General features: G+C 41.6%; 1 protein-coding gene across 1 annotated transcript; it reads left to right on the top strand.

Moving 5' to 3' along the window:
- KIF11 (kinesin family member 11) lies at window positions 1-27,577 on the top strand. Its single transcript, XM_061635538.1, has 22 exons — window positions 1-423; window positions 2,270-2,402; window positions 4,191-4,288; window positions 4,367-4,445; window positions 4,719-4,904; window positions 4,990-5,114; window positions 7,389-7,479; window positions 7,795-8,037; window positions 9,318-9,413; window positions 9,580-9,668; window positions 10,703-10,790; window positions 12,676-12,864; window positions 13,948-14,155; window positions 14,322-14,494; window positions 15,230-15,352; window positions 15,772-15,930; window positions 17,460-17,599; window positions 22,403-22,682; window positions 23,806-24,028; window positions 24,140-24,282; window positions 25,168-25,287; window positions 27,266-27,577. The coding sequence occupies exons 1-22, from the start codon at window positions 353-355 to the stop codon at window positions 27,389-27,391; spliced, it is 3,183 nt and encodes a 1,060-aa protein (XP_061491522.1). The 5' UTR covers window positions 1-352; the 3' UTR covers window positions 27,392-27,577.
- Window positions 27,578-27,854: the final 277 nt, after the last annotated feature.

Raw genomic sequence — 27,854 nt, 5'->3', positions numbered from 1 at the left:
GAGACGAAGAGGAGCGAGTTGTTCAAAGTTGGCGACAGCAGAGGCAGCTGCGCTTTAGGCGCGCGTCTTTTTCAGAGAGTGGGTTAAGAGCAAGTACCCGACGTGCTTCCCTTCAAGAGCCGGCGCCTCTTCTTCTGCGATCCTTGGAGGTCGGTGAGGCTGAGCTTCGGGCTCCCTTCGTTGATACGTGAAGTCTGCGGGCGCTTCTGTCAAGCGCTCCTGGTGAGCTCGCTCGTGGCCGCCGTGCCTGCATTGCGGGACGGCCGTTAAGACTAAAGCGAGACTCGGACGACCGCCTCCCTTCGTAGCTTCGCTCTGCCCAATTCGGAGCCTTGTCGGTGGCGGCCTGACCATGACCTCTGTGAGTGGCGGTGGCAAGAAGGATGAGAAGGGCAAGAACATCCAAGTGGTGGTCAGATGCAGGTAAGCGACCACTGGGCGGGGTCTGCCACAAAGGAAAATTGATGGTGAGGGAAGAAACAAAGAAGATGTCTTTCCCAATCTTGGACCAGTGTTTACTTCTAAAGCTCTAAATCAGCCTTTCCCAACCTTTCGGTCCCCAGATGTTGCTGGGCTACAATTCCCATAATTCCTGACTATTGGCCATGCTGGCTGTGATTTGGGGTTGTCAGGGGGCAGGACTTCAGGCAGGAAGAAGAGGCAGGCAGGAAAACTGATGAAAAGGCTAAGACTCCTCCACTGCGCCTTCCCCAGAGAAGGTATTCCTAGTACTGTGGCTCTCCTTCCTGCCTGAGTGCTGCCTTGCAGGATCAATGCCTCTGCAGAACTGCTCTACCCACCTGTCAAATTTAGCCCACAAGGGGTGGTAGGGACTGAGGATCTTGTCCTCTGGCCAGATCAGGTTCCCTATCCTTCCTTTAAGAACTTCTTCTCTGTATGGGAGGAATAAGTGTATACAAACTTTGTTTGTATGCAAATGTTGATATGGTGATTTTTTTGGTGGTGGGGCTCTACCCTGTATGGGCTGTTATATTGGGAAGCCCCCATCTGGTTCCTGTAGACAAAGGACAATTTGTGATCCTTATAGATAATTTTATACGGGCAGTTCCAGTTGCCCTGCTCTTATTTTGTACTTCTTACAAGGCAATGGAGGATCTTGGGAATTGTCATCTCTTTCATTTTTCCTTTGACACCTGAGATGTACATTTTTAGGACCCACCCTATTTTGTGATTTTAGTTTGTTTTTAATTGTTTTTATTGTTGTATTTTAAAATTGCTGCAAACTGCCCTGGGACTTCCGTGTGAAGGGCGGGTGAAATAATAATAATGATATAATGATAATGATGCTTTTTCAATAAATAAAAATGAAATTTCATTTCAAATAAATAAATAAATGCCTTGTATATTTTTCTCCTTTTGGCTTTTAATCTATATTTCTAATTCACTAATAGGCAAAAACTCTTGCGGTTTAAGAATGTACCTATAGCCCACAGATATTTCTATCAAACTTTAAAAAGCAGGGAAATTGGGCAGCTATATTGAAGGCACCAGGGGAGCAGGAGACCTGACCTCCTCTCTGAGATATTGTACTTCCCTACAAATTTGTGAAAATGCAAACACAATTTGGGTTGGCCTGTGTAGCTTGGAAGAATTGGGTAACATGTGCCTCTGAGCATATGGTGAGTAGTGGCAACACCTGCCATCTCCAAAGATGGAGAATTACATTTTTGTATGTTTGTTGGTGTTTTTCTTACTTTGCTTCTTTCCTGTGTTTCTACAGAGAATCTCTGTGTTTGAATCTTTTCTAAAGATTACACCTTCCTTGTATTAATCAGACAGAGACTTTAAGCTTTAAAATAAGAAGTAACTACTTTATTTTGGAAGTACATACTTGATAGGAAAGAGTTCTACATCTAGCTAACTAGTTAAGTTGGAGATGCAAACACTAAGCCTAGTGTTTGCCTTCATGCTGGAGGAGAGGGAGAGACAAAGAGAAGATGTTTGCTCTCCCTCTCAAGAGAAAGAAGAAAGAAGGAGGAAGGAGATGTGGTTAACATCCTATGCATATCAGTCTAGCAGGAAGGGAGAAACAGCAGGAGATCAAAGGATAGGTATTAGCCTAGCAATCAGGAGGTCTCCTCTCTAGCTATCCTTTTTAACCCCATGCAACCTCAACCCACAAATTGGAGTTGAACCACATATTCCAACATAGAGCATATCCAGTTTCTGTAGACTTGTCTGTCTTGTGTTTGCTTGTAACTAGACTGTCATTTGAAATTAGAGATCAACTCTTTCACTGTTTTTAAAGGCCCTTCAATGCAATTGAGCGCAAAGCAAACTCCTATTCTGTGGTGGAATGTGAATGTGGAAGAAAAGAAGTTTCAGTTCGCACTGGAGGGATGATGGATAAAACATCAAGGAAGACTTATACATTTGACATGGTAAGTATTACTAATTTATTAGCTTATCATTTTTGATCATTCAGGAGAGGAATCATAGCTCAGAAGTAGGGCAAATGTTTTGCATGCAGAAGGGTTCAAGTTCAGTCCCTGACATCTCCAGATAAAAGGATCAGGTACAGGTGCTGGGACAGACCTCTGCCCCAGGCCCTGAAGAGTCATTGCCAGTCTGAAAAGACAATACTAGGTTGGATGGACAAATAGATCTGGTTTGGACGTAATGTTGAACTATGGTTCTACGTTGCATGCCTGGGCCTTATGTGTTCCCCATTCCCTCTCCTCTTCTGGTAAGGCCATGAAAAGGCTATTATAAGCTTATGCCTCCATTTTTTAATTATGACACTGTGGTTAATATTAACTGTGGTTTAGGGAAACAAGCCAGGATCATACATTTCAGTTTGAAGTTGGTTTCTTTCCTTAAAACATTAAGACTAACCATGGTTCAGACGTGTTCATAAACTGCATTTAGTTAAAAATGGAAGCAAAAGCTTCCAGTCTTCAGCACGGTTGCACCAGAAGAGGAGAAGGTGGGAAGCACATGAGCCTGCGATTCATTCACAAAACACTAAACCATATGCTAGCATTACATCTGAATGCATCCCCTGACTGACCTGGTAAAGTGCAGCTTTTCTTGTCATGGCACAAAGTGGAATAATATAAAATAAACTAGCTTTGCAAATTGCACATAACTTGCAAACTATTTTTTGGTAGTGATATTTTTTAACCAACCTTTTATACTGGGAAGAATTGAGAGATAGGTGGGAATTGCAAGTCTCTTGTCATGTAGTGGGTAGCTATCTGATCAGCCGTATTTAAGTTGCACATAAAACATGAAAAGTTCATAGACAACCAGCATTTATTTCAGAAAATAGGAAGAGATGATAGGTCCCTAGCAAAGCCTTGTAAAAGCCCTAAAAATTCCAATCCTACAACTTTTTTTGCTAGCCCCTGGGCTGGGGCAGGAGGGACGGCTCCCTTCATCTCCCCTCTGCCAGCATGCTGGTTGTGGACAAAAAACCTTTCCTTCCCCCATGGCTAGCATGGGAACCAAGAGGGCTAACAGGAAGAAAGGAGCAACTTGATCCTCCTTCACTGGTATGCTTGCAAGCCTGCATTATTGGTACCTATGGCTACTAGGCTCATGCTTGAATACAAGATTTCTCTGGCATTCTTTTAGGGAAGAAAAATCATATTCTCCAGAATATTCGTTACCGTGGAAACTTTTGAATGGCCAAAATCCTTCCCAAATTATGGGTGTTCACCATCAATGTCTTTTGAAACAATCGTTAATAAATAAATAAAACAAGCATTTCTTTATTTTTACATTTCAATCCCACCTGTCCTCTAAGGAACTCGAGGTTGTATATGTGCCTCTCCCTCATTCAAGTATTATCCTCTCAATACCCTGTGAAGTAAGTAAGGCTGAGAAATAGTGACACAGTAACTGGCGCAAGGTTACCCAGTAAGCTTCTTGGCTGACTGGAGATATGAATCCTGGTATCCCACGTTTTCGTCCTACACTCTAACTGCTAAACCACACTGGCTCTGCTCTACTGCACAAGTTCCCCTCCATTGGAAAGCAATAGGGTCTTCTACCACTATTCTTAGGAAAAGCAAGTGTGAATCGCATGAACACAGACTGGGAGATGAGGATCTGTAGCTGGATGAGAAGATCATTGTAATCCAGATGAAATTGTGTGGCAAATTGGAGAGTTCCTGTTTCAAGAATCATAAAAGTGTAGCAATGATGCCTTGTATCTAACACTGCAGGTTTTTGGAGCTCAGGCTAAACAAATCGATGTGTACCGGAGTGTTGTGTGCCCCATTTTGGATGAAGTTCTTATGGGTTATAACTGTACCGTGTTTGCGTGAGTATCATATTTATTTTTCTTTTAATTCCAAATATATATAGTCATGAAATTAACATTCCGCATTCCTTTGTGCAGCTATGGTCAAACTGGTACAGGAAAGACCTTCACTATGGAAGGGGAGAGATCACCTAATGAAGAATACACATGGGAAGAGGTAAAACATGCATTATGAATTCCAAAGCGAAATGTGATGCATGTCTGTTTGGTAGGAATGGGTCTTACTCCCTGGAAATTATGCTTAGGATTGCAGTCTAAGTGTATTTTCAGTGCCTCCAGCAGAATACCATATGCAATGGATATTATTAGGAGCACTTGTATTTTAAAGGTGTATGCTCGTACTTGTCAAGCTAGCATTCTAAAGTAAAATTCCTTAATTCTATAAAGAAAGCCAGTTAATACTAGCATGCTATGCTTCTACACTCTATAGGATCCACTAGCTGGTATAATTCCTCGTACACTGCATCAAATATTTGAAAAGCTTGCAGAAAGCGGCACAGAATTTTCTGTGAAAGTGTCTTTGTTGGAAATCTACAATGAGGAGCTCTTTGATCTTTTGAATCCATCTCCAGACGTTGGGGAAAGGTTGCAAATGTTTGATGATCCACGTAACAAGGTAAAAATAAATATCTGATCTGGCTTCTTCTGAAGGGCTGTTGGATTTTGCATTGCGTTTGTAACCTAACATTCTGTTTTGTCAGAGGGGTGTAATAATCAAGGGTTTGGAAGAGATAACTGTACACAACAAGGATGAAGTGTATCAAATTCTAGAAAGGGGAGCAGCAAAAAGAACCACTGCAGCTACTTACCTGAACCAGTACTCTAGGTAAGAAACATCTCTCTCCCTATCTCCCCCTCCCCACGAGAGGCATCTGATTCTTTCATGGTACTGGTAAATAAAACAAGAAAAATACCTCATCCATTTAAGTTTGCATCCAATTGTGCTCTCAGGCAAGCCTTCCTCAAGTTGGTGCCAGATGTTTTAGATTATGAACTCCGTCTGCTGCAGACATCATTAAAGGCATTGCTCCAGTTACCCCCACCTGTGGAGGTTATTTATTGATAAGATTAACCTGCCCTTCACCATAAGGGTGCAGGGTGGGTTACAACAATATAATAAACAATTATAAAAATGAATAAAACCATTAATCTGGCAACCAGTGCAACTCTTTTAAAAAGGGGATTATGTGAGTTCTAAATGGAACCCTAGCCAGTAATCTGACTGTTGCATTTTGGAGCAGTTGAAGTTTCTGAATTGTCTTCAGGGGCAGCCCCATGTAAAACACATGGCAATAATCCAGTCTTGAGGTTACCAAAGTGCAGAGAACAGCGGCCAAGTCATCTCTGTACAAGAGGGGCTATAGGTCTACATATTCTCTTACACGGAAATATAAGAAGAAGCTCCTTCTAAACTCCCTTCTTTGAAAATTGCATTGGAAATATGTTGACAGTAAGAGTTGAATCACCCACACAAATCCAATCTGGATCAGTGAGAGTCTGCTGCTAGGGAGCATTCACACCACCCAGTTTGGGCTATTGGGAAGGCAGGCTCTAGTTGCCTCTGGATCCAGTTCTTCTCTGGACCTGCATGCTCCCTCTTCTAGATCCTATGCCTGGTGCCTTAAGGAACTATCTTCTGCCTACTTATATGGAAGACTGCAGTGGAAGTGGGAAGCCAGTAGGTGGCACCAGAACTATCAACGCAAGATACTTCCTGACGTCTTTACATGGGAGAATACACTGGAGGCAGGGAGCCAGTAGGTGGCACCAGAGCCATTAACACAGGATACATCCTACAGTCATACATGCAATGAGAAACGAGGCTAAATCAGTTTAAAGCAACTTTGAGGAAAGAGAAGGTGCTGTACTTGGCAAATGCAGTGCTATAACTGTCCTCTCCTGCTGTTATTGGCTTACTTAGATGATCAAAAGCAAGTCTGTTGCCAGAGGCCAACATTTCTTATTGCCAGGAACACCGCTCCCTCACCACACACAAGGGGAAAGATCTAGTTCCTGACCCCATGCCGTGTCTCTGAAATGCACTATGCAGCCAGGCGGGGAAATCTCCTGTTTCCCTCTCCAGCTCCATGCTATCAGCCTGGAGTGGGGGCAGCTGGGAGAAAACAAGCCTCTGCCCCCAACAATTCAGAGTCAGAGGCAGGTGAAAGTTTTCTGTATCTCCATATGTTACGGGCACCAGGGGCACAGCAAGTCAGTGAGCCGCTTTTCCAGCAAGCTTGTGCCCAGCAAGCACAGAGCCAAAGCAAATCCCAGGCTTCAGTCTCTCCTCTCTAGGTCCAGGTGTTGAGAAAGCTTTGAGCTCACCTTGCTCACAAGAGCCTTGCTCCTTTCTTGCCACAACAAGAGGGGCAAGTGAAATTGTGGATCCAGCTTGTTAACCACATCAGAGTGTTCTTGGCTAGCTAGAACTTTGGTAATTTATAAGAACACCCTTGAAAATTTCATTGGGTCAGTTCACAGAAGCATTTTCTATAGCTGGGAAGACTGGGAACAAGCGTTGTGTTCACTAGCTGCCCTTACATGCTTGGAGTGTCATGGTTTTACCTGGTCCAGGAAGTAACTGATATGAAGCTGATTTCCAATCCTGGTTTGGAGGGCAAATTCAAGCAATATCTTGTTGGTTTGGATGCAACACAAACTGGTTGCTTGAACCAAGAAGTAACTCAACCAGGAAGTAACTGCTGGGGAGGAGGAGAAGGGATCATGTGAGTGCAAGCCTTGTTTCTGTCCTCCACGCTATGTTTGGATGGGTCACAGCCATTATATGTGAGCCAATATTAAATCAGCCTATTTTTCACCCAATACTAAATTGTTTTCCAGCTTTGTGCTTGTTCTAGATCACAAAGCTAAAAAAAATCAAATTGAGTTGATAGTGAAATTTTCCTTACTTGACCTTTCCAAAGGAACAGTAGTGAACTAAAAATAGAGACTCTACGCTAAGCTTGAAAAAAAAATCTTTCTGTAAAATTGGCCCATTTAGCTCCCACTTTGAGTTGGTTTGATGAAAGTCAATACGGTCCTGTGTTGTTTTTTAATGGTCACTGGAATATTTATCTGAAACTCTTAATTTCATTTGCAGTCGCTCCCATTCAGTGTTCTCTGTTACGCTACACATGAAAGAAACAACAACAGATGGCGAAGAGCTTGTTAAAATTGGGAAGCTAAACTTGGTAAGTGCCCATACATGGGATTGCACAGGTAGAGATTATGCATGGGAGTAACAAAAAAGGTGTGTGTACACAGTGCTTCTTTGACAACTGCAAAAATTCTTACCGGATATCTGAAGTGATCAGTTATCTCATGCTGGTTAAAATATGTGTTAAGAGATGAGCAAGCAGGCATGTAACACTGGATAAGTTTGGCTGGCGCCTCTGGAAAAGTAGACCACACTGCCTTTTTGTGCTGGCTTATTTGGTGAGACTTTACTTTCAAATGGGACTGTGATTATAATACTTTATTGATCCAGAGAAGGCTTTGTTTTGTAGGTTGATTTGGCAGGAAGTGAGAACATTGGTCGTTCCGGAGCAGTTGACAAAAGAGCTCGTGAAGCTGGAAATATCAACCAGTCCCTGTTGACTTTGGGAAGAGTCATTACTGCACTTGTAGAAAGAACCCCACATATTCCCTACAGAGAATCTAAGCTTACTAGAATCCTGCAGGACTCCCTTGGAGGACGTACGAAAACGTCTATAATTGCTACAGTTTCTCCAGCATCGATCAATCTTGAGGTAAGGTGCTTGCCTTCAAACTATTTTATTGACTGAAAAGACCCTGGATTCAAAGTTAATTCTAGTGATTGGATAGCCCTCCAAGACTTGATCAGTGGACTCCTAATCTATTCCATGGAAACTTTGTGTATATTGCAAGATAGGACATGCTGGAAATTCTATCTAAGCCTTCCTGTAGCATTGTATGTAAGACAGGCTGAAAACTTATAGATTGCTGAGGATAATAAGAGATAGGGTGCAGAAAGCTGCAGTGTTTAGTTGATTAAAAAAAGTTATATTAATTGTTTTAAAACCTTTTGATCAACTAAAAAGCTGTTTCAGTTGAATAGCAGACTTAAATCTTTTCTGCCCCTGCGTGCTTTACATGCCAACTCCAAAGGCACCTCCTCCCCCCGGTCTCCAAGACACCCTCTATCCCCCAGGCCTTCTCAGTGACATAGGTGATGGAGGTGGCGGCAGCAGCAAAGCAAAATCCTTGCTGAGGAGTTGCCCCAGCCTGTCACTCTGTGGTGGGTTCCAGCCAGGCTGCTGCTGCCTGCTGCTGCTGCCCATTCAAACTCCAGCTCTCCACCCACTTGCTCATTCACTCTCCACTATGGGAGGCCAAGTCATCATGCTATAGTTTGCAGCGCCATCTGTCTGTGGCCAAGCAAGCTACAGTGTGACACTTTGAGGTTTACATTTATGTGTATAGAAAAGTAGAAATACTTTTTAAAAAACCACAGAAGCCTGGCATTGTATTAGAAAATAATAAAGCGGTATTAGCAAACCAACAGAGTCATGTGGACCCTTAAAGCTATGTAATAAATAAGACTATTATTTATTAACTTAATAATAAAAGTTGTTAATCTTTAAAGTGCTATGTCTCCTTGTTTATTTATTTTATGTTTATTTATTTATTTATTTCATCTTCTGAGATGGTCCTTGCTGTGATGTGTCTTTTTTGTCTAAAAACAAAGTATACCATTATTTAAAATACATAGTTTTTAGTCTGAAAGAAACATGCAGATTTCATCAAATTAAAACTCCAATGATTCGTCAAGATTTCTTTTAATTGAGTTACACCATTAGATATTGGTAACGGTGGGGCTGATTAAAGGTGACAGGATGCACTGCAGATCACTGATAAGTGCTACTTAACTATATAGAAATTCAGCAGAAATTCAACTGTTCTCTTCTAGACTGACTGTTGGGTGTACATGTGTGTGTGCATGTACATACAGAGATACTGTTGCTGAACAGAAAATACTTACCTGTCTCTTATATCTTGTATACAATAGGAAACTCTGAGTACTCTTGAATATGCCCACAGGGCAAAGAATATCATGAATAAACCTGAAGTGAACCAGAAGCTCACAAAACGGGCGCTCATTAAGGTTCAGTATGCCTTCATTAAGTGTAAATTATCTTTACATCTTGCCTGCTGCATTGCATCACGTATCTATTTCAATTAGTTGCAATGCACGGTCTCTTGAGATGTGGGGTTTGCAGAGAAAAGTCATCTTGGAGGATACATACCAACACTGTATTCATGTTTAACAGGAATATACAGAAGAGATTGAACGCTTAAAACGAGACCTTACTGCTGCACGAGAGAAAAATGGTGTCTACATTTCTCTGGAAAACTATGAGTGAGTACTTTGCTGTCTGTAAAGCTTGGCAGCATTGGGTCACCATGACATCATCCTCACTCCCTTTAATAGTGAACTCAGTTGGTGAGTGATAACAGGATTGGTTCCAAAAACCAAGAGGAATTTCAACATAATAAGAATTCCAATGTTAATAGAAGGACAATAAATCTTTTAAAAAAGTTTTTCCCCCCAGTAAAACTCCAAAGCCAGCCCAGTCAGTACAGGGGATGTTCAGTAGCCAAGAAATATCAAGTGTTGATTAGAAAAGGAAAATAGAAAGCTGGGGAAGGGACTGGAATATTCTGGAGGAGGGTATGGCTGGCTGGCTGGAACCCTGAACAAGACTCATGTTAGGAGGCGAAGAAACACTGTAATATTTTGTTGCAGGTCGCACCTATGTCCTCTAATAGCCAATTTAGGTGGGTGAGTGCCAACAGGATTAGAGCTGCAACAGGACCATTGAGAAACAGAAGTAAGGCACCAGCATGCTCAGGGGAAACCTGAGGTATGCAGAAAAACAAAATGCCTAAAAAAAAAGTCCCCCAAAGGACAAAGTAACACTGAGCATGCTCAGTGGCCTTCAAGGGCTACAGAAAGTTGAGTTTCATTTGGAAAAGGAAAACAAGATGAGGGAAGTTTAAATTTGCCTTCTTGAAAACTTTACAATTTGTAGCATCAGTGAGGGCATGGTATATCTGCAACATTTTGTTGCAGGTTCTACTTGTCTGTGTCTAATATTCTGCCTAGGCAACATTCTTATATGGAAAATCTGGCATAAGTAAATAAATACCACACTCGTATCTATACATTACAATGTCTGTAGTATAAGTTAAGAGACCACTTGTATAATTTCACTCCTATATCTGAATCAGAAATCTATATCAATAACGAGTGATACGTGAAATTCAGAATCATAATACTGTGTAAACAGAATAGCCAAATATGTCTCTTGCCTTGTTCTTAGAAATGTCTAATTGTGCATGACAAGAATTAACCTGTTCAGTGTTCACCATATGTGATTTTTTTCAATGTAGCTCTCTTAATGGGAAGTTGACAGTTCAGGAGGAACAAATTGCAGAATATATTGAGAAAATTGGAGCAATGGAGGAAGAACTGAAAAGAGTAAGTGAACTTGGCCAGTTCTTAGCCTACAGGGCTGCTTTTAGGAAGGAAAAGGAAGGCGTAATGTATTTCCGTTTACCTGAAGTAATGGATGATAATCCTCACAGGGATGATGCCTCCTACTGGAAGGACCAGGCAGGGTCCACTAAAACCTTTAGCCTCAGACTTCCTAAATGAAAATAAGGCATCTTGAGAGTGAGCATCTATGAGCCTGAACAACAGAGAGTGCATGGGGAGAGGAGGGGAAGTTCATTTGCATACATGGAAATCCTTGCACTGGCAGAACTACTTTCTTAGATCCTACCCATACAGTAAATGCATGTGCAGGCACATACCCATTCCTCTTCTACTACCCCTCCTGAGCAATTAGGCTTGGGAAAAGTGTTTTTGTTTTTTTCAGGACCAATTGCCAAAGGGGGATGATATTGCTGATTTACCCTTCCTTTCCAGGAAGATGTCCCTCACAACAATTAGGCTTGGGAAAAACCTTCTTTCAAGTTTCATTGTGGCAGAGGGAGCGTTTTTGGCAATGTGGGATTATAGCTGGGGAGGTGAGAGTTGACATCTTCATTCCCAGCTGTGACACACATCCCCTCCGAAAATAGGCCCATGTCCCTGTGCTACAACTCTGCTTGAAAAAGAGCCTTCCATTGGCTACAGTAGGTGGCTTTTTTCCAATCCTAATTGCAGTGAGGGCAGGGCAAAGAAAGCCAGACATGGAGCCCCGTGGGCCACATTCAGCTTGTGGTCTGATAGTTCCTCTCCCTTACAGTAAACCATGGCACACTTCCTACCCCTCTGCTCCTTCCATATGTCTGTACATTTCTGTCAAGATTACTTTGAGTTTCAAAGAATCTTTGCTTAGCTTTGCATCCAAATTGGGAACCCTGGTTTAAAACAAGCAATTGTAAGTTGCTAAACAAGCCAACTTGACACCAAGGGTCGCGAAGCCGGCTTGTTCAGCCATTGTTTTAAGCTGGGATTCCTGGTCTGCACATAGCAGTAAACTGAAATTCTTTGAAAGCAAAACTAAATTTTGCAGAAGTCCTCCCAGTTGTATTGCTTGGGCTCACAGAGATTCATCCATGTAGCTCTACAGTTCAGTGTTGTGTGCAAAGCAGTCTATTGCTGTAATTGAGCTTCTGCCTCCAAATTACTTCAGCAGAGTAGACTTGTAAACTCTATTTACAATGTTGCTGCAATTTGATTCACTGAGCTGAAGACTATGTTTCTGAAGATTCAATATGTTTTCACTTGTTATGAGACAAGTTTATGCTTGATAGAAGCCTTTTGTGTTTAAAAACAAAACCATTTGGCATCTCTTCCTTAAATTATCAGTCACTTCTAGTAACTTGTGTCTCATCCCACAACTTGAAAAACTTGACTTCCTAGTCAAGCTAGTGCTCTTGATTTGACTCTAATGCAGAGATGGGAAACCTCTGGCCCACAGGTCAGTTTGGGTCTGCCAGGCCGTTTTCCCTAAACCATGCCCACCTACCCCACACCTAATGTCATATGTGTTATCAGGTGTGGGGCAGGTCAGTTCTGTGGCTAGAAAACAGGATTCAGTTCAGTCTTGCTTGGTTCGGGTACACAAGCTAGTTCCCCGTGGGGAGCTGGCTGGCATATGTAAATCCTGCAGAAAGCAGCCTTGAACTCACTGCCCGTCATCTGATGCATGCCAAGTTCAATCCCACTTGGTCACTATCTCCCCCACATCCGCATAGGCCAACTTTGTCCCGTCCACCTGTCAAAGTTGGCCCACAGGGTGAGGGAAGATAAATATCCGGCCTGCTGGACCAAAAAGGTTCCTCACTCCTGCTGTAACAGACTTTAATACTTCTTTCAAGTGTATTTTGACTGTTTTGGATTCATCTTAATCCAGGTAACTGAGTTATTCACAGTACATAAAAGTGAAATGGAGAAGTGCAAAACAGACCTACAGGTCAGGGAAAAAGAACTGGAAGCAACTCAGAAGCACTTGGAAACAACCAAGGTTCTTCTTGCTGAAGAAGAGTATGTAGCATCATCTTTGGAGAACACAGAAGAAAAACTTCATGGCACTGCTACTAAGGTTAAACAATTCACTCCCTAGATTTTTTTCCAAAGCACGGTTGATTAATATGATTACAATGCCTGATTCTAACTTACACTGTCTGAGCTGTGTAAGTTTTTAAGTTGCTCTCAACATTTTGAAGTTGATATCAGCCCATAAATATGAACTATTCTTGATTTGGGATAGAAGTGGGGGTGAATTGTCTGCTTCTGACATGGAGGGAAGAGGGAATCCTATGAGGAGATGATGCATGTTGTCTACTTGTGCAGGCAAGGCTTGTAGAGCCTTTTAGGTTAAGCCAGGGAGAGTTACCCTCTCAGTTTTGCTTTCTTCTCACAGAAGTAACTTGAACCTTGCACATAGAATCTATACATAGACATAGTGAATGAAGCTTCTCCCCTTCAGTCTCTGGCTTAATTTATTTGGAGGATCTTTTGTGTTGGCTGCTTTTTATGTGACCACCATGTTTTAGCACCATACCCAGAAGCAAGAAGGCACAGCTTTTCCTTAGAATCAAGCTTTAACATTACTAGGAAATGGACAGAGCCTTGTCTGTCTCAGCAAGCTATCTGAGCTCAACAGTACTTCACTACTTTCACTTCCAGAACCCAGCAGCTCCATGTAGTTTGGGCCACTTCTAGTTGCAACACGAGCATTTTCATGTGTTGCTCATGTGTAGGGCATGCGTGTAAAAAAAAAAAGTAGTGTGACTTTACTGCTGGCTGTGTCCCTGACATCCAAATGCTGAGCTGTTCAAACCCAGCGGTTTCATGCTGTCGAGAACACAATTGTGCAGGGGTCATAACTGCACGGAACCCCAATGTCTGAGCTGCTGTTCGTATGTGTGTTTTCCTTCTCAGGCATCTATGCTCAGTATGGTAATATCAGAGTTAAGGTTAGTTCACTTGTGCAGTTGTGGTAGAATCAGCAGTGAAGCCCTCCTCCACATCAATAACTTACATATGAATAACACGTGAATTGGCCCCAAGAATTAATATTTATTGAATCTGGTGGTTTAATATGACTCGCTGAACTGTTGATTTGTGATTTTTGTAATCAAAGTGATGCTAACTGAAGACTGACAATATCTTTCTGTCTTAGCTACTTAGTACGGTCAAAGAAACTACCACAGACGTGTCAGGGCTGCATTCAAAACTAGATCGTAAAAAAGCAGTTGAACAGCATAATGCAGAAGCCCAAAAGACATTTGCAGATCACATGAGTGCTCTCTTCAGTGAAATGAAGAACTCTGTTAATGAGAATTATTGGAAACAGCAACAAATGCTAGACTCTTGCACTTTCTCCGTTGGTAAGTGCCTCTATTCACATTTGTGTGCAGCAATAATCCAAAAGACCTTCCTCCCCAAAAACTGAATTTGGAGTCAGACATGTTCCTGAAATGATTGGTGAGACTTCCTTGTCTTCTGGTAAGAAGTGGTTCAGTTAAACTATTACATCCATCTTTCTCTTGGTAGGTGATCTTCTATCTGCCAGCTCTTCAGCCTTTGGAGTTACTGCATCAGCTATAGATACAGCATTTAGCTCTCTGAAGCAGATGGTTTCCACTGAAGTTTCTCTAGCTTTTGAAAAGATACTGAATCAGGAGTTTCTGACATCTGAAAATAGAAATGAGCTGCAGAAACTAATAGTAAGTATAAGTGCTGTTGGTAGTAAAATTACTAAGTAATGTTTCAATAGAATAACCTGATTTCTTGTAACACGAATCTGTGTGAAATGTAACTGATAATTGCACTCGTACCTGGTGCAGGAGGAGCTATGCAGTCTGCAAATGAGATGGCAGGTAGACACCAGTTACTGACAGCTAAACTTGATGCTTGCCTAGCTTCATTAATGTGGTGAAAGGACACTCTTCTCACCCTTTCCCAGTTCCTTGGCACAGTGGCATGAGGGAAGAAGTTAGGAAAGAATGTAGTTGGCTACTGGAGACAAAAGCTTCTGAGTTATAACAGAATACAAATGGAGGAACTTAGAAATTGACCTACCTCAGATGACTTGCCTCCTCTGCTTGGCAGTAGACAATTGAGGTACTTGGGTCAATGGGCCTGCCAGTGGTCTTCCTTGAGCTAAACGTGGCCTGAGAACTACCAGCTGCCAACCTTACTGTACATTCTGGGAACTAATGGACCATTCCACTGGATTGCAATGTAAGAGCAAATGTCTACAGGCAAGGATACAAATTCCCTGGCCTTAAATCTTTTGAGTAGCTAGGCCTCCTTAACTCCTTGTCAATGAGAAACCATTGCTTGTTTTGAGCTGTAATGTTTCATTTTGCACTGTCCACCATTGGTTTTCTGTCTAGACTTGAATGTTTTCTTTTAAAAGTAGAAGTGTCTGATACCCTATCATCTATTCATGGTTCTAGGAAGAGCATACATCTGGGCTAGACCGAGCATTAAGTAGTCTATCACCTGTGTTGAAGCTTGTGCTGAATATGAACTCTCAGCTCCAGGATAATTTAAATAAATATTCATCCCTTGCCGAAAAGGTAATTTTTGAACAGCTTCTTCCATGTGCCAAAACTATTGTACTCAAGTGTGTGCAAACAAGTTAATGTGAAAGAAAAAAATCTACAAAAGGTGGTGAAATGTCATGTGTCATAGAAACATAGGAAGCTGCCTTATACCAAGTTAGGCCACTGGTCCATCTAGCTCAGTATTGTCTGACTGGTAGCAGCTCTCCAGGGTTTCAGACGGGACTCTCTTCTAGACTTACCTGGAGATGCCTAGGACCTTCTGCATGCAAAGCAGATCCTCTACCGCTGAGCTACGGCCCTTGTCCTGACTTTATCAGTTGATGATGCATCAAGGATGTGTACAGAGACGGGGAGAAGCTGGGACAGTTTAGAAACCCAGTAAACATTGGTGTGTTTTGAATCTTCATGTGGTGTCTTTTTCTGATTTATAGATGACAGCCTATAAGGAGGAAATGACTGTGTTCTTCCGAGATCATTCTCTTGCTTTGAGTAAACTACAGGAAGACAGTTCCCAGATGTTGGCTCAACTTCAGCATGATTATGAGAGCTTACAGGAAGAGGTGGAGTTAACAAAGCTGTCACATAAAAAGGTATCTCTACTTATTTGTGGCACAGTAAGGAATAAGACCTCTGCAGTAGGTCCTCAGTGCAGTCAAACAGAGGTAGGCAGCACATTGATCATGGTTGACAGGCAGACTGCTGGACAGCTTTAGGTTGGACTGGTGAGGGTTGCTACCTCTGGTGCCCTTCATCCCTTTTTAAGCTAACGCAGTGGTTCTCCAACTCCCCCGACCCAGAAAAAACCGCTTGAAAATTGCTCAGGGTCCTGGTGGAATACTTAATGTTTTTTCTGCCCCATGCAGCAATAAATAAAACTATTTTTATTGCTTCCTTTATTTCTTAGATACTGTATTTTATTGCTACAATTTGAATTCAATAGAATTAAAATAATACAATAAAATAAATATATAAGAAATAAAAGAAGCAATAAAATACAAATAATCAATATGAGTATTTATTGTGATGGATGTGCTGTCTCCCATCTTCAGTCACAAATCCACAGACATGCTGCGCACCACCTGCATGAAGCTCATGGACTACAGGTGGTCTGCAGATCACAGTTTGGGACCCCTGAGCTAATGTTTTAAGTTGTGCATTTGTTATCCCATAGAAGTGGAAAAAGTCAAGTTGTAGCTCTCAATTTCTGGCTCCGTTTAAATGACATAAGATGCAGGAGAGGGGCATAATGTACCTTAATTTGCTATCTTTCCTGTTGGGTGGGCCATACAAGCAACATCTCTGACTGTGAACTGGAAGCATAGCTGTTATTTCATTTAATCTGACCACTTGGAAGCTCCGGAATACTGTGAAAAGTTTTTTTTTTTGTGAATCTCACTTATATATTTACATAGGGCTCACTGAAGAAATAAACACTTGTGTGTGCATGCTGCAGCTGGAGAATGTTTCAGTGCACCACCCTCTGTCACCCCTGGTACCCCATTTGTAATGAGGGTGGTGTGTCACACAATATGTCCTAACTGCTGCACCATGAATTTCAATATGAATTCCTGCCAGCCATCATTGATATCAGCCTGCTTCCGTGTCAGTGGTCTGCACAGCAATGTGCAGTGAAGCCATATTGAGAGCTGACTGGCTGCCCCTTTTCTCTAGGTAGATAAGGGGTAGTATATTCCTGCGTGTACATATGAGAGAGATGTTTGTGTGTATAAGAGGGGGACATGCTTGACAAAAAGGAGAAGAATACCAATAGAGAACAATGTACTTCAATGCATGTTCTATTATCTGTAGTATCTTGCATGTGAATTTGTTTGTGTGTATGCAGGTCAGCCTAGTGCGTTGGTCATGGGTGCAGCACATAATTGTCACTGTCCCCAGTCTGTGAGTTGCCATTGTGTGATTGGGTTGGTCTCTTCGGGAGCAGGGTGGGAAGAAGATAGCATAAGAGTGACATTTGCTGTTGCATGGCAAGGAAAACAAAAGTCTTGCAATGCAACGTAAAATGCACTTGGGAATAATTTGGCCTGCCCAGGTGGTATTTAATATTGTGCCTTTATTTAACATTTTTAAGATTTGTATTTTAACTCTCTGTTTCTTCTAGGCCAGTGCCCAACTCATTGCTTCTCTGCAAAACCAGGTGAGCCTGCTAGACCAAGACACCCAGCAGAACCTTAGTGGAGTCCTAGAGAAAGGTGGAAGGGTGAAGAAGAATATAACTGCTACACACGAAAACGTAACTCTGTAAGGAAGCTCTTCAATTTGCTTGCTTCTTAAATATATTTGAAAGGGTCAAATGTTCTGTAGACATACCCAGTGCAGTAATTTACATAAGTTGTTAGCAAGACTTCTCTGTAGACATGGTTTCACAATCGCACACTCTTGGAGTCTTGTGAATTAGCATCTTTAGACACTGGCAATAGTGCATCGTGGCAGAGTTACCCAGTAACTTACACTAACACAGGTCTTAAATGTGGGGTTAGTTTACACACAAGCAAAATATACACACTTAACACCTCAATGGGAATAGCTCAGGAATAATACACATCCATTAGCATCAATGGGGATGGCTCAGTAAAAATATGTGTGAGGGAATTAACTAAACACACTCAACATATACGCACGCATAAAGAAGCAAGCACCCAAGGCATAAGAGGAGATGTGGGGGTTGAGTTCAGCACAACTGAGGAAGGCAGACTAGCCTGCCCTTTCTCTCTGTGGGGCTCACTTTGCAGCCTAGGCCTCAGTCATGTGCAGCAGGGCAGGGAGGACCAGAGTATGGCCTCTGAAACAGTCACACACAGAGACAAAGATAGGTAGATGTGGAACAGATGTAGAGGCTACAATTTGTAGGGAAAGGACCTCCAGAAGACAGGATAGAGAGCAAGATATACCTTCCCCAGTCCTGTTGGGCAATCTGGAAGTAGAACTGGACCACATGGAAACTCCTGGGTCAGGAAAGGAAACAGCAAATGCAGCAGGCAGGTCCTGAAATGTTTTCCTGGATCTCTGCTTTGGCTAGGAAAGATCTAAGGGAAAGGAGGACAAGTAGTGGAGCCCTGAAAAGGGCTTTTGAAGCAGCTTCAGCAAAGAGGGACCTCAGTTTCATCAAGCCAGGGGTCCAGAGATAGTGAAGGAAAAGGAAAGGAGTCAGACCTCTGGGTTCTGACTGGCTAAGTGATGCAGCAGGTGATTTCAGGTAGAGTGATGTTCAGCAGAGTGGAACCGGGTAATTGGAACCCAGCATAGTGATTCAGCAGATGATTTCATAGTGGAACTGGTCAACCAGAGCCCAGAACCCAGAATGGCTCTAGGTGTCCAGTTTTTAAAGCTTGCTGGACAAATGCCTCAAAGGAGAGTACTGTTGGAAGTGGTGCAAGAGCAACTCCTGTTTGGCTTTTTGTTTGTATTCCAGAAGGAAGATAGTTAGGGTCCTCCAGCTGGCTAGGCTTGCCTACCTTTACCTGTGCTGTTCTCTACCTAAATTCCTTCCGTTGTAAACTGATATGCTCAGGGAAGCTTATCTGCCCCTCTTTCCTTTGTCTTCTTCTTGAACAGTCCAAGGAGAGAGGAGACATCTGTTTTTGTTCTCTCTCCTGAGCCATGAGGTCAATGCCCAAGTCTGGGTATTGTGCCTCCAACGTAGTTAGAACTAGGTATGCCTTTCCTATCTACTATGTATTTCTATAAATAAAGTGAAATGGAAATGGACTGTCTTCAAGTCGATACTGACTTATAGCGAACCTGTGAATCGGGTTTTCATGGTAAGCAGTATTCAGAGGTGGTTTACCATTGCCTTCCTCTGAAGCTGAGAGGCAGTGACTGGTCCAAGGTCACCAGATGAGCTTCATGGCTGTGTGGGCATTCGAACCTTGGTCTCCCAGGTCATAGTCCAACACTCTAACCACTACACCACACTAGCTCTCAGTATAAATTAATTTTTGTTATGTGCTTTCAAGTCGATTACGACTTGTGGCGATCCTATGAATCAGTGACCTCCAAGAGCATCTGTCGTGAACCACCCTATTCAGATCTTGTAAGTTCAGGTCTGTGGCTTCCTTTATAGACTCAATCCATCTCTTGTTTGGCCTTCCTCTTTTTCTACTCCCTTCTGTTTTTCCCAGCATTATTGTCTTTTCTAGTGAACCATGTCTTCTCATGATGTGTCCAAAGTATGGTAACCTCAGTTTCATCATTTTAGCTTCTGGTGATAGTTCTGGTTTAATTTGTTCTAACACCCAATTATTTGTCTTTTTCGCGGTCCATAGTATCTTTAAAGCTCTCCTCCAACACCACATTTCAAATGAGTTGATTTAATTTTACTAAGTCTTAAGTCTTAGTGATCTTAAATGCAGGGTAAAAGCCTGCTACTTAGGTAAATACGCAAACTGGCACACACAGCTCAGACCGCTGAATTAATCTGCATATTTCCATAACAAGTACAACACTGATTGGATCAGGCAGGTGTCCTTCCTTAATTTCATACATATTATGAATTGTATGGTCGGGGTAATAGACTTTTCTTTTGTGAAGACAGGTGGTGGCATTCACTTTTTAGCTAGCTTGATAAGATTTGAACTCCTGAGTGCCAAACTTTTACAATTGCTTTTGGGATTGCGTTGATTGGATTGCCAAAGGCTATGTCCTGTGCTGTTGACTGGCAACAATCCTTTCAGGTGAGATGACAACCTTAACTCTTTCAGCTATTTTTTCCATCAGGACTCAAGCAGCCTCCTTGCAAAGTGAACCAAACGGAAGCCATTTAAAAAATATATAGGCCATATTGGTGTGGAGCGTGTCTCAGGTTTATAGGCTTGTAGCCAGCCTGCCAACAAAGTGTTCCCTAGCGAATAGTTCAGAAGTAGAGGCCTGTTAAGTGTACAGTCTAATTCTAAAAATCTCAAAGCTCAAGCATGCTTGAATACAACATCTAGTCATACCTAATTTATTTATTGTACATTTGTTTTTGGTCTTGCATCTATTTGTTGTATTTGTTTTTATGAACTTAGTAATGAGTGGCACATAAATAAAGCTTAAGTCAGTACTGCTTCCAAACTACGATTGGAATGGTATAAATTAGTTTTCTGAACAATGTTGGTGGCTGACTTATTTTTATGGTTATGGACCAGAAATTCATTGTATTGAACAGATGTCCCTCATTCGGACCCAATCCTGGAATGTTGATATCAAAGCAAAAATTAGTACACCAGGTTTCACACTTTTACCTCGCTCGGGGCAATGGATACACCCTATATTTGGACCCAGGTAGTTCACAGTGCTTAATACAGTCAAATTGAGAACATCTTAATGCACCTTTTTAATCCACAAGATGTTCTAACCTTGCCATTTACCCTTTCATACAATATCCTTGCAGTAGCATAAAAGGAAGTAGCAGGCCATAATTTTTTAATAGGTTTGCGTAAAACAGTAATCCCCCGGCGGTGGGGACTTACTCAAAGAAAACAAAAATGGAGTGCACTCAGACAGCATTCTTATTTACCTAAAACTGACTTTTGACAGAGAAGAGAAATGCTGTTGAGTTGAACAGTTGTTGGCATACTTCTGAGAATACCTAATAAGCTGTTAGAAGATGATAGTTCCTCTCCCTGACATGATGTTGACTTAGTACTGACCTTTTTATATGGCCTGAGCCGAAGATGCTTTAGAGTAAATGTGAGGAACTTTTGACCAAATGTTGCTGAACTACAGTCCCCATCATCTCTGGCCATTGGCCATGCTTCCTGGGGTTGGTGGGAGTTGTAGTTCAGCAATATCTGAAGGGGCAAAGGTTACCCACATCTGCTCTTCTTTTATAAGATGGAGCAGGGGACTCTGCTCCAGTTGTCTCCTCTACTAATGCAATAGTTTTAGGAGCAGGCAATAGCACTCTACCTCATGTCATGAGGCTCTTCCCTGTTGGCTTTTGGGTAGTATGTTGGTATCACCAATGCTGATGTATCTGTTTCAGAAGTGAGAGATGTGTAAAGGTATATATTTAATAATATATAACATTGAAGAGATTTTGTTGTTTGTAAACTCTGCTGTGTGCCTGCTGGGGGAAAAAGTGGGGTATAAATGAATTGAATTAAATAAAGCTTCTGATAAGATTGGCTCTTCTGCTATAATCAACTACCCTTAAAGATAATCTTAATTTCCAGTCCACCTTCTATCCTTATGAGCTGAGGTTATTCTACACACAAGGATGGACAGAATGGTCTAAACTTAAATTCATATCAATTTCACATGTGGCCTCTAAAGACTCCATGCAGTCCTGCTTGCATTTTTTTTAATCTGCACAAAATTATTTTTCTTAAAAATGTACTTTAAATTTTACAGAAAAGAACTCATTGTAGTCAGCTGAGGCTGGTAAAGTTACTTTAATTTTATTGTATGTTTTGTGTTAACATGTAGAAATGAAGGCTATACATTTTTTTAAATTAACTTTACCCTTTTCCAAGGGGGTCTGAGGCCTGTCATTTAATTTTTTTCTTGTAGCTGTATGGACCAAAGAAAAAGTGCAGCAGCAGCAATGGAGCACCTTGCAAGTGGGACCAAAAATGTCACTGGAACTCCAGGAGCAAAGGGACATGATGATGTCCCATCTCTCTCAGGGATTTTGTACAGAAAAAACATGGTGGCAGGCATCGTTGGGTTCTCAGGCCATTCTTAGCCCTATTTCCAAGGCACTCAACAGCTGTTGTGCTTTTGATTTGCTCCAAGCAGCTAACACTTGATTTAAAAGGGGGGAGAGGAATTTAAAAGGCAGACCCTGGACTACTTTGTTATGGGTGCAGATAACAAAGTGAATCATGTTCCAGTACACGCATTGGTATGGGAGCCGCAGATCAAGTGAGTTCACTTCAGAACATGGACCCACCAAATCACTCAAGCATCCCTACTACCATGAAGACATATTTGAACCTCTAAGGTGTTGTTATGCAGAACTCTCCCAAAATTAATTCACTATGTCAACATGTGGCTGGAAACTGGTGATAGCGTAGGGGCTACTGCTGAGCTACATACTAACTGTTCTATCTATTCATACAGGCAAGCTACCGGCCTTCTCAGCTGTACAACTTCCCAGCACAGCAGACTGACTCTGCCGCTGGATGATTTTTCCCAAGAGATCAGTCAATCCAGCAACAAAAATATTAAGATACTGTTGGAATCAGCTGGTCACTGTGAGGACCTGGACAGCCGTCTGAAAAATGTGTGCCAAGAAACAAGTAACTGGAGTGAAATTGCAGCTACGAAGATGGTCTGCATTGCTGATCAACAGAGAGCCTTCCTCAGCAGCAGAAAGGATCACTTACAAAGGATCTACAAAGTAATTTATTTAATACATTTATGCCCCACCTTTCTTTCACTATAGAAACCCAAGGCAGCATCCAGGCACTGACCAGACCCAGACCTGCTTAGCTTCAGCAAGGCGGTAGACTCATGTACTTTCAGACCATAGCCTGGGACCAACTTAGAATCTTATAGCCTGGTGACACGTAGGCTTCCTAAAAGTAACTCTTTAGACCAGGGATTCTTAACTTGTCCATGAATGGGCTTCAAGGAGTCCATGAGCCAGGCACAAAAAGATCAGTTTCCAGAGCAATAAATTGTATACAAAATTTTGTGCATATGAGTTTATGTGCATTTTTCTGGGGAGGGGGCCCATAGCTTCATCAGATTCTCAGAGGAGTCCATGACCCAGAAAAGGTTAAGAACCACTGCTTTAGACCAAGGATGGAGAATCTTTTTCTGTTGAGGGCTGCATGTCCTTGGGAATTTTGTGTTGGGTGGGCAAGGGCTGTGGTGGTCACAGCATCCTTTTTTCTCTCTGTCACCAACTTTCTCCCTGTTTTTCTCCCTCTTTGCCATTCACATGAAATTATGCTGAGTATGCAAAAACAGTTGGAAAGACTGGGCCTATTCCAAATTGAGTATTTGATCAGGGAAGTTGCCCATCTCTATACAGAGGAAGCTGAACACACTTCTAAGAGCTCAGCTACAATTGACAGAAATACAAATGTTCAGATTTATTTAGTGTAACAAAATTTATATACCGCTTGATTGTAAAAACAACCTCTTAAGCAGTTTACAAAAACCATAATTCCTAAAAACATTAAAAACAATTTAAACATCAGTAAACTAAATAGAGATTAAAATACATCAACACCTTTGTGTCTGGATAGGTTTACTTAAACAAAAAGGCAAAAGCAGGCACCAAAAAGAATACAGTGAAGGTGCCTGCTTGACGTCATTAGGCAGGACTCGGTTCATGCTTTTCCTATCCCCATAGGGTCTATCTCCTTCACGTCCAATAGTTATAAACAATAATAAATCTTCCAAAAATAATGGAGGCTGTGAAAATTTCTAGTCTTACGTTGGTTAGTAGGAACCACATGAACAAAACAAAGTTTACCTGTTTTGGTTTCTTAAGACTTCCATTTTGCTTTCAGAATCTAGATGACAATTGCAGCACATTGGTTGCTGAAGTGACAGACCATCTTGATAGACAGAAAGATACTGAAGAGGTTACCCTGAAGAGGCTCCTTGACAAAATGCAAAATGATGAGAATGTGCTCCTGAAGCAGAAAGAAGTGCTCCTGGAAGAAACAGAGGATGGGTTAACTCGAATTAATGGCTTCCTGAGAGAGGAACTTAAAGTGGATATCCCAACAGGTATTTGGAGGGGAAGAATGAGCCACACAGACATCAAAAACTGGTAGGGTGGTGGTGGTAGGGTTCAGTGATATGGTTTAAGTGTCACTTAAACTGATTTTTCTCCCAAAGGAGCCACTCCAAAAAGGAAAGATTACCGTTACCCAGTGACTGTTGTGAAAACAGAACCTCGTGATCTCTTGCTTGAAAGACTAAGGCAAAAGCAGATGGAGCTCACAGCCACACTGAAAGCTACTGAAGACATCTTGGATGAGGTATTTGTGGAAACTAGAGGGGGAGAACAGAGGTCTACTTTGATGCTTCCCCAAAAGTGTCATTCATAATGGAAGGATATCAAGTATATATATAGAAGAGAAATTGGTAGTTAGTAAGTAGATACTACTGAGCATCATTGGAGAACATTTTTCAATCTGAGAGCCACATTCCCTTCTTGGGTAACCTGTGGGGGGGACGGGACATGACAGTAAAAAGTAGGGCCAGAGGCAAAAGTGGGTGAATCAATGAACTAGCCCTCAAGCAGAACTTGACTGTTCCCCACTGCGATTCCCAACAACTGGTATTCAAAAAGATACTGCTTCCAACAATGGAGGTAGGACATAGCCATTGTGGCTGGTATCCGTCGGTAACCTTATCCTCCGTAAATTTGTCTCATCTTCTTTTAAAGCCATCCAAATTAGTGGTGCTCTCTGCCTCTTATGAGAGCAAATGCCATCACTTAGCTATATGCTGTATAGTTAAAAGACGTACTTTCCTTTGTCTGTCCTGAATTTTCCAGCAGTCACACCCCTCTCTGTCCTCCATCCATACAAGCCAGAGGCATTGTGAACATTGTTCAAGGAGTTCAAGGAGACATTCAAAGCAGGCAAAAACACTCAAGGAGGGTGCAAAGTAGAGGGATGTGGCCTGGGGAGGGGGGTGGCTGAGGAGATGTGGCCTGGGAAAATCCCAAGGGCCAGATAGAGAGGCTTGGACAATGAAATTTGGCCCCCGGGCCTGAGGTTCACCATTCCTACTGCGGAACAAACTAATCCTCTATAGGGGAGTGCTCTCACAGTACTCCCGTTAGATGTGCATTTAACTTTTTGATGTGGTTTATCTCTGTGCATTCACTCACATAGGAGGCTTAATGTTGTTTCCAGGTTTATTTGGAGGAGGAAGAGGAGGAAATAAGAGAGACCAATGAGAGCCTGCTAAGTGAAAAATCCTACTTGGAGACGAGTGTGTGTATTCAGACAAGTGGTGGTGTGCCCTTCTTCCAGGTAACTAACGTATTTTCTGTTCTTTGGGTAGAACCAGAAAAATACAAGGGTAACTATCTATGATTAGTCCTGACACAATAGTAACCAGAATATATATTTATAGTTCTGTATAACAGGCATGTAGAAGATTAGGGATGTTATCCGATATTGTACATGCGTACCTCAATGTGAGACCCATTGAACTCACTAGGTCTGACTTCTGAGTAGACATGCATAGGATTGTGCTGGAAAAAAGCTAGCTTGTCACAAAGGGATGAAGAACTTGTTTGGCTACGGGCCAACTTTGGGACAGTCTCATGATGTCCTTATGATGCCATGTTATTGACAGGTGGGTTGTAGTAATGAGGAGGGGAGAAAGAAAGGGGCATAGACAGTGGATCTTATGTTGTGCTGATGTACGCAAAAGGCACCTCTCAGAATTGAATTGAACCCTGCACTCCTGCCCATCAGCTGACATCAGGAGCGTGGTTTATGGAAAATGGCCTTGCGGGCCAAACTGAACCTTCTGGCAGGCCAAGCTTGGCCCACAGGCCGCAGTTTCACCATCCCTAAGGTAAAGGAGAATGTGTACTTGCAGTTGCCAAAAACAGAACTGGCACAACTTATACTTTCAAAGTGTCATGCTTGCAAACCAAAGCAAGAATCTCAGTGTAATTCCTAGCAGAAATCCATAAGCAGCATAAGTTTTTTAAAAAAAAATATAGATAGGGTTGTGTGAAATACAGAATTTGGTATTGGGCAGGGAGTTAGTTATCTTGAAAATCAGCTTTCACTTTTGAAAACAAGTATCTAGCCTTTATTAGCTTGAAAATCTACTGAATATCTTCTTAAAACCAAGCAGTGGAACTTCAGTGCTGAGTATCTCCTTGCCCCCCTCCCTATGATAAGCAGATGGAGAATAAAGGCAGATAATATTGCAGAACCTATAGATATGGGAAGAGTTTGGAGCAGGATACATCCAGCACTATGTTAGGTGGCCAACCCAGTAAAAACAGTTTTTTTAATGAAATAAATAAGCTATTTTTTGGCTGCTAATCTAATATTTTGATAATATATATTTTTCTTGTAAATTCAAATGCAAATAGCTTTTAGCCTACCAGTTGGTGAAAAATACAATTGAGGCTTTCCTTTTTTGGATGCTGGTGCTGCTGCTCTCTCATAGATCAATCCGAAGACTTGATCTTGAGCAACTGCGGTAGTAAAATACCACAGATGTTTTGCCAATTTTGCTGGCAGATAGGATTGTCTCATCAGAATGCCTATGACTGTGCATGTAAGGATGCGAAACCAAATGCAGTACTTCAGCTTGACCATAACTTACAACTGTGACATCTCTGGTTTTTCCATTGTCATCATACAGATGTGCCTTTTGCAAGATACTATAGAAACAATTGTTAGTGGAATCCTGGTTTCCACATAATATATTAAGGTCTGGTTTGCACATGCACCTGAATGAGATGCACTCCAGACTGCAGATGGAGAATGCTATGTGTTCTTTTAATGCTCACCAACATTTCAAAACTCCGCTAGTAAAAAATAGTGCAACAGGCACAGACCTGTACTTTGAACCTTTATTCATTATCTTCTAAATCTCTTTCTTCAGAGAGTTGGATTTTTTTCTTAACCTAGGGGCATGTTTAAAAGTTGAATCCTCCAACTTTTAAGAGGAGCAATGTCTTCTACAACCTCATTCTGCATGTGTTGACCTAGCTTTAAATCATGTCACTTTAAATTGGAAGGTCAGTCTCAAATTGTGATAGGTCACCATTTCAAAAGATCAGCCACAGGACCGTTTTAAATTTCAGGTGTCATAGCTGCAATTCTAGCACATTTCTGTGGGTTTGTCAGTCAGTGAACTGTGTACCATAATGCACTTTGCAAAAGGTAAACCTTGCCCAGAAAATGAAATTGGTACTGAGTACTTTAACACTATGCAAAAAGTAGAATGAATGATCAGCTGAGCTCTTTAACTTTACAGCATAAAAAGAGTGGCAAAAAGAATAAAGAGAACAAATCTGCATTCATTTTGGAAAAGACCAAGGATGAAGATACAACAGATGCATGTTTGTCAAAGTCAAAATATCCATTTAGAGTACAGAACTAAGGACTTACAACATTTCTACTCCTGTTTCTCCCCTCTCATGGTTTATCAACCTGAGCTCTGTACATATTGCTATAGTATCAATTTCATACATTAGCTGCAAAGCAATCTGTCTGGTTTTTGTATGCTATAACTTGCTATTTACGATTTTTTTAACATTATTCTCTAAGTAAAGACCTTAAAACTCTGGCATTGTTGCTAATCTTTCTCTGCAAGAAGAATCCACACACATTGCTGGGTGAGAGCAGAGGTCTTCTGAACATATCCATGTACCTTATAGATAGTAATTTTTTCACCTAATACTTTGTTCCATGTGTTTGTGTTACTTTGAGTAGGCTTATTTTCAAAAGTACATTTCAAATATATAAAAAGTCCGATGGCCCTTAAAGACATCCAGTTCATTCTGGCACAAGCTTGTGGGACAAACTTCATTTAATTGGATCGTTGAAATGTTATCCTTGGTTTA

This window comes from Rhineura floridana, chromosome 7 (assembly GCF_030035675.1).
Source record: "Rhineura floridana isolate rRhiFlo1 chromosome 7, rRhiFlo1.hap2, whole genome shotgun sequence".
Taxonomy (NCBI): domain Eukaryota; kingdom Metazoa; phylum Chordata; class Lepidosauria; order Squamata; family Rhineuridae; genus Rhineura; species Rhineura floridana.
This window is presented reverse-complemented; position numbering and strand designations above follow the sequence as displayed.